The sequence below is a fragment of the Eleutherodactylus coqui genome, chromosome 1 (genome assembly GCF_035609145.1).
Source record: "Eleutherodactylus coqui strain aEleCoq1 chromosome 1, aEleCoq1.hap1, whole genome shotgun sequence".
NCBI classification, from domain to species: domain Eukaryota; kingdom Metazoa; phylum Chordata; class Amphibia; order Anura; family Eleutherodactylidae; genus Eleutherodactylus; species Eleutherodactylus coqui.
The window spans coordinates 312363796-312376790 of NC_089837.1; the positions used below are offsets into that span (position 1 = coordinate 312363796).

General features: G+C 43.9%; 1 protein-coding gene across 3 annotated transcripts in view; it reads right to left on the bottom strand.

Annotated features, from left to right (window-relative positions):
• LOC136612015 (angiopoietin-2-like) overlaps window positions 1-12451 on the bottom strand; it is a 92760-nt gene extending 80309 nt beyond the window's left edge. For all 3 annotated transcript variants that reach the window (XM_066592073.1, XM_066592057.1, XM_066592063.1), the window contains exon 1: window positions 12126-12451. In XM_066592073.1, coding sequence (XP_066448170.1) covers window positions 12126-12422 — 297 coding nt within the window. In that variant the 5' untranslated portion in view covers window positions 12423-12451. The remainder of the gene's footprint in view (window positions 1-12125) is intronic.
• Window positions 12452-12995: the final 544 nt, after the last annotated feature.

Below are 12995 nucleotides of genomic sequence, written 5' to 3' on the forward strand. Positions count from 1 at the left end.
CCCTAAATACTTAAAAAAACGCCTGTGTGAGAGTGGCCTTAAGGCTCATTCACACAGGGGCGTATTTGCATTGCGGAATTTGGAGCCAGCGTCTGCCTCTGGATTCCACAGCAAATACTACTCATAGACATTGTCTGGAAAATCGCTTTTCTATTTCCACAAGCGGAAATCAATAGCGATTTTCTGTTTGTAGAGGGAAAAACGCAGCATGTCCTATTGGAGCACGGATTCCACGAGTCCGACTTCCATTGAAGTCAATGGAAGCCGTCTGATCTGTAGCCCTTCTGCAATGGCATTGCGGAAGGGTCGCGGATTCCGCGTCATCACCTAGCGACGGTGTAGCATTTACTGCACTGCACATGCATACCAACGTGGTGGTCGGCACATCTGTGATACAGAAAAAATGACAGCAGACATATACACAGGGGTCCCTGGCCAGGCACAGGGTCGGATTCCACTGCAGGTTGCCGAATGCAGAATCTGACCCGACCGTGTGCATTTTGCCTAACCTGAACAAAATCAGTGATAGGGGAAACACTGAGGAAATACGAACAAATGTCCAATGTAACACTGAAAGAAGAAACAAATGACAAAACCATAAACAACCACCTGTCAGACAGACAGTCTCTCCACGTGTTGAGACCACCGCGCCATCGTGGGGTCCTGGCCAACAGACCTCGACAGGCTTTATATGCAACACCTCTGGAAGAAGACAACGAGATGTCTTTTTTTTTTACTAAGTAATTCTTTTCTGAGTTTCGAAAGTGATCGGGTGAATTGCTAGCTCGTACGGTTAGACAGTGTCAGTCTTTCCAAATTAAAGCATGTAAAGGCCAATTTAGACGGGAGGAGTGTCGGGCAAACAATGCCAGACACTCGTCCCTGCACATACTAGCTTCCGTGCACCTGCACAGGAGTTAGTATCGCTGGCTCACAGTGGGGTGTCTGGAGGAGATATCTCTCCTCACGCTCCCCCGCCCCTCTTCATTGACTTAACATAGCGGCTGTTTAATACTGAACAGCTGCTATTTACATCGAGTAATCAGCTCATAGTCCATCGTTTATGCAGCATAAACGATGGACGATCAGCTTATCGTTCAGTGTAAATAGCAGCTGCTATGTTAAGTCAATGGGCCTTTATGATACTTTACTAATGAATAATCATGATATCCTTTTATTTTTCTGTGACTTTTACAATACGTTACATCAGTTTACTTCTATCTCTTCTTAGGGAGAGACTGATCACTACTTAGACCACAATCAATTCCTCTCTTTGTCCCAAACATCCAAGAACTGTATGGATGCCCCTATCTCCCTGGATGATATAGCCAAAGCTACGGATGATCTTGCTAATGGCAATTTGCCCAGACCATATGGGCTTCCAGTGGAACTATATCACAAATACCTTATTGTTCCCACTGTTGTAACAGACCCTGACCTCAGCTTACAAAGCAGACATGTTTCCATCATCTTTTCATCATACTAATATTGTAATTCTTTTAAAAGCTGGAAGAAGCCCTCTGAACTGTGGATCTCACAGACCTATTTTTCTTTTAAATGATGATTATAAGATATTGACTAAAATACTGGCACCTCGGTTGAATTCTGTTATCACCTCTATTATATACCCTGATCAATCCGGATTTAACCAAGGCAGGTCTGCAGCTGATAATAACTATAGGGTAAAGGCAGTGGTTTAGTTAGGGTATGCTGTGAAACCGGACTGGGCGTTGGCTTTGCTAAGGTTTTTGATTTGATAGAATGGCCTCTTCTGCTATGCTTGCTTAGGTGGTTTAGTTTCAAGGAGGGGTTTCTATGCTGGGTATCAATTATTTATAAGCATTCAAAAGCCAATTCTCTTCTTGTTTCCCATTGCATCTATCTCCCCTCCTTTTTGCCATTTTTATAAAGTCCCTAGCTCTGAAAATTCGACAATCCCCTAGATGCAGTGGCATTTTCTATGGTCCCTGTACGTACAAAATTGGTCTCTATGCCGATTATCTTATTTTATTTATGCTTGTTGTTTCTTTTGGTACCATTTCAGGGAACATAGATTTGTGATACATTTATATTTAAATGGAAATACAAAAAAAATAAAATGGATTTTCCCCACTTTTTGATTTATTTAAATAGGTTGCTTTGTTCTTGACACCTCCAGTGATTGGCTGATTTTGCTGAGGGAAGTAGCAGTGGCTGCAGGGAAAATGTAATATTGGATGGTCATTCACATGAATGTTATACCAGTGGCTCTCTGTTCTGGTTATAGAGGGAGATTCCTAGCAGTGATAAGTACGCCTTGCAGGAGCAATCATGTTCACCTCCAGCTTTTCGAAGAAGAAGCTATAGATCTTGAAGTTACTTGCTAAGTCTAAATGAAGAGGATTAAATTTACTACCTATGGACTCTGGATTCCAACAATTAAAGTTGTGTCCGATCTCAGAATTTTTGTCTTTTATCTCCCTGCAAATTTCTATCATTGTTCATTCGCTTTAGATAAAAGCAACTTTGGGGCAGCATCTCTTTGCCAACTGCTTCATTTATCACACACAACATCTACATCGTCCAACTAGTCATACAGCTTCCCAAGCCTACAAACATGCTCACTGACGAGGAATCCCACCTGTTCCAGAAAGTATTCCGCACATCTTTCTCAAGAACACATCAGCTTCCATTTATATGGGGACACTTGTGACCCCAGTACTTGGGATCAGTGAGGATCCCAGCAGTCAGACCCCACTGATCAGACACTTATCACCTATCCTGTGGAGACGTAATAAGTTGTTTTCATGGGACAACACCTTTAAGGAATCTCAAAAAAACTGCAAGTTCTGGAATCGAAGTAATCCCCGAAGACATTTTATTCCTATGAAAGTTACTAGTCCTTTTCCCTTTATGGATGTGACGCAATCAGCACACTTTAGTATTTGTCAGGCAACATGATATATCAGAAAGCTGTTTTTACATGACACCAACAAATTCTGCAGCAAAAAGTAATTTAGAAAACAGACAACTGAAACACAATACCAAAATGTTACTCAAAAAGTTGAAGCAAGGTCCACTGAGAACTCCAGTCTCAAATTAGGAGCATCTGAGTTCTATAGCAATAATCTATATATAGTAAACTCAGTTCATAGCTTGTATTTCATGGAATTATTCAAAGTGTTCTAATTCAATTTGAGGGAAAATATGTAAAGAACTTGGAATTTGTCAGGATTCTTGTAGCAATTATGTAGTTCTGAGCTGTCATTCTCCTCTTGTTCTTCTCATTCCATTAACATACTACAGTGCTAAAAAACAATAAAGGAAACACTTAAATCACACAACGAATTTAGATGATGGAGAGATTCTAATTGCAAATCTTTGCTGATATAAGTTGTGTAATTCATTGAGAACAAAATGACATATCAAAAGTCAATGGAAACAGAAGTTGTGTGAAGAGAACGGGATGCCAATTTTGGTGTTCTCTAGTGAATGTCAATCAAGCTGCATGGTGCTGGGCTGTGAACACCGGTACCACTACAGGACACCATGCCCTCATGCCACCCTAATGGAGTCTGTTTATGACAGTTTGGTCAGAAACAAGCAGACCAGTGGCTGTTGGGTTGTGCCGCTGGGACCTGTTGCTCTACAGGTTTCCAGGAGCACACCTTCACAGGTGTGGGATAATTGAACTGGCTGGGTGAGGAGTTCTCCAGCCAGCCAATCCCCACTGGTCTGCTGCACATAAATACCAGCCCCTTTGCTAAAGGGAGCTGGTTTTCCTCATTTCCCCTTCTGTTTGCATTTATGCTTGTTGTTCTGTTAGCCAGTCTTTGTGTTTTGTCGGCATTCCATTCTATGCTTTCTCCACCCGTCTGCTGGTTGTTGGACCCCCCCCCCTTTTTTTCCCCTACCTGTCCGTTGGTGGGCGGACGCCCGAGACCTATCTTGTTCTTCTTCGTTTGTTGGTAATCGGACATTAGGGTTTGTTTGTCTGTTTCTGCGTCTAGCCACGGGTATAGCTAGCTGACTCATCCATCCTGACTGCTCCAGTACCATGAGATCCCAAACTCCCGTTGGCAGTCCAGGACAAACGTAACATAATAACCAGCCCAATAAAATTGAGCTAGGTGCAGTTTGCGAGTGTCTTGTGTGTCTGTTCAGTCTTTGTTATCTCTGATCGCTAGTCCCGTCTGAGTTCACTAGTTCACGTATGAAGGAGAAGTGACATATTAATCTGTCCATTTGTATCAGACCTCTGTGGTAAATACCTCTGTTATTTTCCCTACCCTGCTCTGAATCCTGTATTAAGCCCATATGAATAAGTCGTGTGTCGTTTTGTAAGTCTGCTTTACGTCTGTTTTCCAATCTATGTCTGATCCACCAGTCCGTTTGTTGTTGGACGCCCAATTCTTGTTTCTTTGTCCTGCCCATCCATTGGTGGGCAGACGCCTGTCCCCTCTGTCCTTTAGTAGGCAAACGTTAGGGTTTATTTTATCTGTCTGTTACTTTGTCTAACTGCCTTCTGCTATTCACAGTATGGTCCTGTTGTATCACTTACTAGTGACAGAACAGGACTGGTGAATAGCAGAACTGGTGAGTATTTTGTCCGCTTATCAGTAATTTGTGTATGTCTGCTCATGAGACTTGTTCTCTTTCCCTTGGTGCTCCGTGTATGCATTGGCGCAGTATTTCTGTTTTGGAACTAGTGCATCCTGTGTGGACATGTCATGATAATCCGCCTTGCCTTTTGCATCAGACCCTTGTATGTTATGTACCTGCGTGTTTTCCCTCCCCTGCTATGCATCCTGTAGTTCTAGGCCTGTATGCATAAGTCCTATGCAATGTTGTGTCAGTAGGGGAGGTTGCCATCTTTTTCCCTTCTGGGCTGTGCACTTTCTCTGCAGACTTCTGTGACTGAGGCTGTTTGTGTAAGGCACAGTAGTCCTGTTTAGTGGTGTACAATAGTTTACTCCCTCCCGAATGACAGGGTGTCTGTTGTAGGTGCTGCTAATTTTTTTTTTATGCCTTAAGGGTCCAGTAGCCCCTTTTTAAAAGGGAGGAACTGTTAGGCTGTGCTGCTGGGACTAGTTGTTCTGCGGGTTTCCAGGAGCACACCTTCACAGGTGTGGGATAGTTGAGCTGGCTGGGTGTGATGTTCTCCAGCCAGCCAATCCCACTGGTCTGCTGCATGTAAATGTTAGCCCCTTTGCTAGAGGGAAATGGTTTTCCTCCTTTCCACTTGTGTTTGCATTCACGCTGCTTGATCTGTGAGTGTGAGCTGGGATGTGTTCTGTATCTGTGCTGGTTGCTGGACATGTGGTGTGAACAGTCCTGTTCCGTTTTGTATGCATTCTATGCTGTGTTGGTGTGACGAGTTAGGTCCATAGGTTCCAATGTGGGGCTGTCCCTATTGAGACGCTAGCCCCGCTTGCAGGCAGGTTTCCTGGGGTGGTTGTCTCGTTAGAGTAGGGACCGTTAGAGCAAGACAATGAGGACTCTCAAAGTGGCCTTATGGGCTTAAGTATCTTGGCCAAAATATGAAACTAATACCTTGTACTATATCTATTTCATTTATTTATGTGTGCAGGTATGCCTGGTGAGTGTTTTGATCAATTGAGATAGAGCTCCTGCACGCATAATCCGCACTAAAATGGAGCATGCCGCGTTTTTTTTTCACGCATGTGAAATCCGCAAATCACTTCAAATACCATCCGCAGCTATTTAATTACCTGCGGATGGTCAATGCTTTCCTATAAGATGCGGATTTGCGTTCTTTTTCACGCGCGGATTTGATAAATATAATTTCCTTGTGGACATGAGGCCTAAAAGAAAAAAGACTTTTGACTGATTCATGCACAAATACGCTTCATAGCGGCTAGTGTATTTGCTCAATTGCTTGTGTGTTAAAACACTTAAGGCCCATTTAGACACAACGATTATCACTCAAAAGATGTCTTTTGAGTGACTTTTGAGCGATCATCGTTGTGTCATTTAGAGAACAAGATGATCGCTCAAGATGAGCGATCACCTTGCGCTGCGAGCGGAGGATTCAGTAGAAAAGCACGGTGTTCCCACTTGCCTTCTGCATCCAGCTGTTTTCTGCATGGAACGCCCGGCTGTTATACAGCTGAGCGATCCTAGCGGGGTACGGAGAGCAGAGCTGGATCGCTCTGTTTTTCATATTCAGCCTGTCATCAGGGAGCGGGATACAGCTGAAACAATAATATTAGCTGTATCCCGCTGTGAATCCCTGATAAGGCTCATCGTTGTCTTTCAGCACGCTGAAAGACAACTATGAGCGACGGCTTAACGAAAACTGCACGATGTCAGTACAGCTAAACACAACGATTATCGCTCAAAAGACGGCTTTTGAGTGAATTTTGAGCGATAATGTTTGTGTCTAAATGAGGCTTTAGTTGTAGTGTCAGTGTTAGTAATGAACACATTCAAATATTAATGATCTCTTTAGGATTCACACCAGCAATCCTTCCATCCCCCCATCTCAGTCACATGGCATATGAGCATACTATCATCAGACCACGCTGGTATAACCTGGCCCAGTTTATATCAGCATGGTTTATATCACTATATACTGAATGTATTGCTTATATCAGCTGTACAATTTTATACAGAAAATACCCAGTTTTGGGTGGTTTCACACCTGCTCTGGGGGATTCCACTTTCCTGTTCCGTTCGGGGAGCATAAAAGGGGAATCCCTGCGGCTGAAGAGAACCATCTCTGGATGGAACAGAACAGTGCTGGACAGACTCAATTGACTATAATAGACATGCCGCCCTTTTTTCCGGTATTTGGTGCCGGATCTGTGCCGGAATTTCTGGCCAGAGGTTCTGACACAGATGTGAAACCATCCTTAGGCTGGGTTCACATGGGGCGTATTCCCGCCGGAAATCTCGCGGTTTGGCCGCGGCAAAAACCGTGAAACTTCCGCCGGGAGAACCGCCGTGTAAAAACCTGCGGTGGCTTTGAAGCAGCCCGGCCACTCGCTTTTCCGTTGCGGCCGGCGCTCCCATAGAGGAGAGCGCGGCCGCGGCGGAAAGAAAAGATAAACACACATGCCGCATATTCTGAAACCGCGGTTGCAGCCGCCGCAGCCGCGGTTCCAGCCTGACTTACCGCAGCGGATTGGCCGTCCCGTTCGGACGAGATTTCTCAGAAATCTCGTCCACATGGCTGGCTAATCCCGAGATTAGCGTCTGCGGGCGGATTTGCCGCGGCAAATCCGCCCTGTGTGAACCCAGCCTTACACCAGCTTCTACTGATATCACTGTATACAGGGAGATGCATATACTTCTCCCTGTATATAGTGATATGTACCATGCTGGTATACCCTGGAGATCTCCTGTATATAATTATATATCTACAGGTGGTATAACCTGGGGATATACTGTATATGATTGCACACTTTACACACAACTAAAAAAAGCATCAGAAACCTGCATGCAGTTTAAAAAGAAAACCGCATGTATTGTTTGAGTCCACATGCGTTTTTTAACAGTGCATGCAGTTTTTTGACATAATTTTAAGGCCTCATGTCCACGGGGAAAATCAGATCCGCTGCAGATTCTCAATGGAGAATCTGCAGCGGGTCCCTCCTGCCCCGCGGACATGAGCGCCGAAAATAGCAATTTAAAAGCATTTACCTATCCGGCGCGGGCGGGGAAGGTCAGCTGTTCCTCACGGCCGGAACTTCATTTTCGGCCGGCGGATGAATTCCTGACGCCGGCGGCACGTCGTCGACGTGCCGCGCGCATGCGCCGGGCACATCCGCCGAGCCGAAGCAAGGAAGATGCGGCCGTGAGGAAGAGGAGACCTTCCCGGTCCGCTACGGATGGTAAATACTTTAAATTCCTATTTTAGGTCTCCCGCGGATCCGGACGGCTTCCATAGGCTTCAATAGAAGCCCGCGGGAGCCGTCCCCGCGGGAGACCCGCACGAAAATGGAGCATGGTCCAGATTTTTCCATGCTCCATTTTTTTTAAAATCCCTTTTATTGACGATCCGCGGGTATTTATCTACCCGCGGGTGGTCAATGCATCCCTATGGGATGCGGATCCGCATGCGGGAGATCCGCTGCGGATCTTAAATCATATTTTGCCCGTGGACATGAGCCCTTACTGTGTTTCAAAAATGCAACAAAAAACATAAACACAGCCATAGGCCGGCTGCAAATAACCCAACGTAACTGTTATTCTTTCTTCTTTCTGTACTGTTGTTGATCCACATGGCGAGCTGTTGGACATGCGCAGCACAGTATTTTTTTTCTCAAATCCCTGCTGCTCCCACACCGTTGCTAGGTGATGATGTGGGTGCCTGCGACCTTTCCGCAGTTTGGATGGCCTTCATTAAGTTCATTGGAGGCTGTCCATGCAGAATCTGCACTAAAATAGAGCATGCTACGATTTTTACTCTGCAACAGGAAAATCGCATTTGATTTCCACTCGTGAACAGGAAAAAACGCTTTTTCATAGCATGTTATGGGCAGTATTTGCTGCGGAATGCAAAGGTGGATGCCCGCTCCGGATTCCCCAATGCAAATCTGGCCGTGTGCAGCCATCCTTAGGCTAATTTCACACAGGTGAGTCTGATATCAGGCCGTGAGACTCTGCCCCATATCACGCTCGCCAATGTGCGATATCCCTACGAATGTGAGGGGTTTCGCGTTAAAACCAGCTCACATCATATCAGGGAAGTAGTGATACTTTTAGCCACGGCGTAGGATTGCAGAGCGTTTACCATTGTTTTCAATGGGTAAACCTTGCATTGCATCACACTCGCATGCACCTCATACGCCGTGTAATTCTGTGCCAGCCCCATTAAAAGCAATGGGCGATGAGAGGTGTTCCAAGGGAACGTCCAAAGATAGGACATGCTGCGATATTTTCGTGAAATCCGGGGGGAAAAAAAAACGCTCATGTGTATGACCCTATTCAAAAGAATGGGGTTCATATTCGTGTGCAATTTGTGTGTCTCGCAACGCACAAATCTCGCACGATTTTCGCGGCCGTGTGAAAGCGGCTTAAGGGGCTACAAACAGATTTTCACATAGTCCGGGAAATTAGTCATGTTTAGAAAGCTTACACCCAGAGACTAAAAAGTCTAAAAAGAAGTCTTGGAAAAAATTTCAAAAGCTTTCTGCTTGTAGCTTTTACCTGTGATTTTCATTCTTACAATTAAGGTGTTGATCCCAGAAGCTGTTACTGCATATTTTGCATTCCATTTTCGGTAACTTGTATGCGGATGTATTAAGCTGGTCATACACAAGATGGCTATCTCTTCCAACTCTCCCTTAAACTGGAAGTCACCAGTACAACATTTAGACACAATGATTATTGCTCAAAAGACGGCTTTTGAGCGAATTTTGAGCGATATAATCGTTGTGTCTAAATTGGGTATAACTTAGAGCCCATTAGATAGAGAATCAAGGCATATGCACAATGCCCATAAAAAAATTAAATGAGCTTCCGCTGCTCTGACTTTTTCCAGCCTCCCTTCCTAATTGGTTGGCTGGGCAGTGCAGCAGCAGGAGACCGCTGTCTGTAACTTGTTCTCCACCAACCAACATTACCAAGAATGCTCTCAGTTTCTATCTGTGTCCTGTCATCTAATCGCAGTTGCACTTTAAGTATGTTCATACGGCTAGAAATGGTCATTCATAAGTATCACAAATGCATTCCATTAGCACAACACCAGACTAAAAAGCACTGCAGAATATGTGTTTATGCTATAAGCAGATGTACAATATGTGTAGACATTTATATATCATATTCTAGTATCATACAATGTTCAGCTGTAAGGAAGGAAGAGGAAATAAAAGCGAATATATAAAATAAGTGGTTTATTTTAAAATTAAATACACAATGAAATAATGTTGCACTTTTATGAAAGTGCAATATGCATATGAAATATATTATGAGTGTTTTTAAACCATAGTGAAAACTAAGGCCACTCTTACACAGGCATTTTACAGCATTTTAGAATGACCTTGTTACGTGTGCTGCTGGGATCTGTAGTTCTAAGTTTCCTAGCAGCACAGCCCTCACAGGGTTAATTGATTGAGCTGGCTGGGTGTTGTACTTCCTGCTAGCCAATCTCCTGGGTCTGTGCTCACGTATAAACCCAGCTCCTGATCAGTCTCTGTATAGCCTCTAGGGTGAGCAGTTATGAATCCTTGTCTGTTGAGGTTTGCTGTGTGATCTGCTATCTGTGTTTTGTTGCAGCTTGCTGTGTGATCTGTGCCTTGCTGTTCATGTCCGTTTGTACGTTTATTTTGTGTCAGTTTGGTTTGCTGAGTTTGTTTGCTATGTCTGCGGTAGGTTGGCCCCTAGGGCCTTCTAGTAGATGTGTCTTGCTAGTGTAGGGACTGCAAGATACGAGGGGCCTTGCCAGGGCTTGCAGCTTAAGTTCCTTGGCCAATGTACGAACTAACACCTCACATTTATATTCAGCTTATCTGTTACTAGTCTTTGCATTGTGGCTGATGTATGCTGTGTATTCTGGCTTTGTGTGTCCTGTTGTTCAGTCCCTGTCATGTGGCATGTGAATGCGTCCTGTACTGTTACGTGGCTCCAAGGATCAGCTCTGGCCCAAATCCGAAGACCGCTGGGCTGCCCTCATTAGGGCAATGTCCCCGCTTAGGTAGGTCACTGTCATCCCCCTTGTAGCACAGGGTCAGTTGCTTGAAACCCGTGTGAATACTGTGTGCAACCTGTGTGCGTACCCAGTCCTCCTTTGGTCACGATCGTGTGGGCCCCGTGCTTAGTTTGCCCACACGATCGTAAAAGACCTTTTTAAACACATTTGAGTTTTTAATGCACCGCATCATTGCGATGGGTAGTGCAGTACATTAAAAATGCGCTGAAAGCATGAAAATAGAACATACAGCGTAAGGGCTTATTTAGACGAGCGTATATCGGCCACTATTTTCATGGCTGTCCGATATACGCTACCATCTGAGCAGTCCTCCTCTTTTCCCTCCCCTTCGCTAGCTCGCTGCCTCTCTCCTCCACTCCGGCTGTTTGCAATGGGAGGGGGGGGCGGAGCCAAGCTGCTGCCCCTTTCCATTGCTGGCTGAGGACAAGGGGCAGGGAGGGGGCGGGACCAGTACAGAGTTTTTGGCAGGCGTTTCAAATGTAAAGCAAAACCTGTGTGAGAGTGGCCTTATTCTGTTGTGTTGTTCAAGAAGTCATTCCAGGGAGGTGAAATTTTAGGACATACATAATAACATGGAGGTGAATTAAATTTATTTGTTACTAACTACAACTCTTTATGATCTCATTGTTCAAGAATTAAGTTTGGTTTACACACAGAGACTGACAATAAATCAGACTCGCATCCACATAATGCATTATTAAAGATGATTAATTGAAGCTGCCATTTTTCACAGTGGGGGGAATTTATCAGGACTGTGTGGTAGTTTTCTGTCCTCAAAAAAGTTTCACACTTTTGTGCAAGTAGGGTTTTGCTCAAAAGTTTTTCAACTTTTGGCTGTTACATGTTTCTCACTCCACTTTTCCAAAATGTATAGAAAAGGGGCTGTATTTGAATGGAGTAATGTTTTCAGACAGCTTTAGGAAAAGTAACTTTTTAATAAGTCTCAAAATTTGTCGCAACTTCAATTTAGTAACTTTGTGGCGTAAAAAATTGCTCCACATCTCTAGACATATTTAAAGATGCAACTAATTTATCATCACCATGAAACCTTTGATAAATTTGTTGCAAATGACTTCAACGTAGCCTCCAGCAATACTGACTATAAAAAGCCTGCACATGATAAATTTCCCCCAGTGTTCCTATTGAAGAAGAGAAAAACACTGTTGTTCTTCAAAATGCAGATTTTCAGATCCACCAGAAAATGACTATGAAAAAACTGCTACAAAACCTTCACAACCAGAGTAGGGCACCAACAATGACTGGTTCTGAATTTTTTTAGAAGGTCATGTTATTTCCCAGTCCAATGGATATGATCTTACTTGCCACTTAGAAGTTTATTACCATATGAAAATGTATGTACAGACTCAGTCTTGAAGTTATATAGTATAGTCAAGTTCTTTAGATTACTAATAGTTTAATTCATCTACTATTATTATATTATTGAGTTGCAGTGTATGAATTCAGGTCTTACCTTTAGTAGCCACTGTGTGTTGTTCTCCATGATATTCTCAAGTTCCTGTATTCTACTGATAGGCCAGTGGTGGTCAACCTGGGCCGGTGCATCCCTCTGTAAGGAGTTGGACACCTGGTAGTCAGAAGGGGGTGAATGGCAGTTGTCAATCTCAGGGAGGAGAAAAGTGTAGCTGCATTGTCCATGCTGCACCTTGTGGTGACGTTTTTCAGGTATGTTCAGGTGAGTGGCCATTACTATAAGGATTAGAAAAGGCCAGCTCAGAAGGAAGAGCAGAATCAGGTCCCTCCCCAGCATTCTGCAGTGTTCTCTGTGATCAGTGAGTAGTAGATGAAGGACCCTGCTTAGTGTCTGCTCAGTGAGATAGCAGCGAGTGCCTTGTATAGCAAACCACGTTGTCCTGTCAACTTCAGGAAGCTTTTCTATGTAAGCAGCAGCCCCCTCTATCCACAATATCCCGCCCATTGTAGATGACTAGCGTTGGAACACTTTTAAGGATGCTTTATCATTTAACCTCTACATTACCAGACTGCTATGAGTCATTGCACATGAAGATGAACATACTGCCACTTTTCTCCTATTTTGCAATATGTTTGCACACGCAAATGCACGCAACTTTGTACTAAAAATACAGGTTAGTTTAGGTTTTTAGTAAGTTATTTATTGTATTGCTGAAACAGTAGTTAACACAGTTAATATATTCTTCTTTCATCTCAAAAAATATCACTGTTATGTCCAGGCTCAGATGGAAGCTTATTGCGATATGTCAATATAACATAGGAAAATGTTTTACCGCTGTTTGAACAAGCAGCGATTTTGCATTGCGCATGACAGCGTATCACACACGTGTTGTCATGCACAATCTGACTT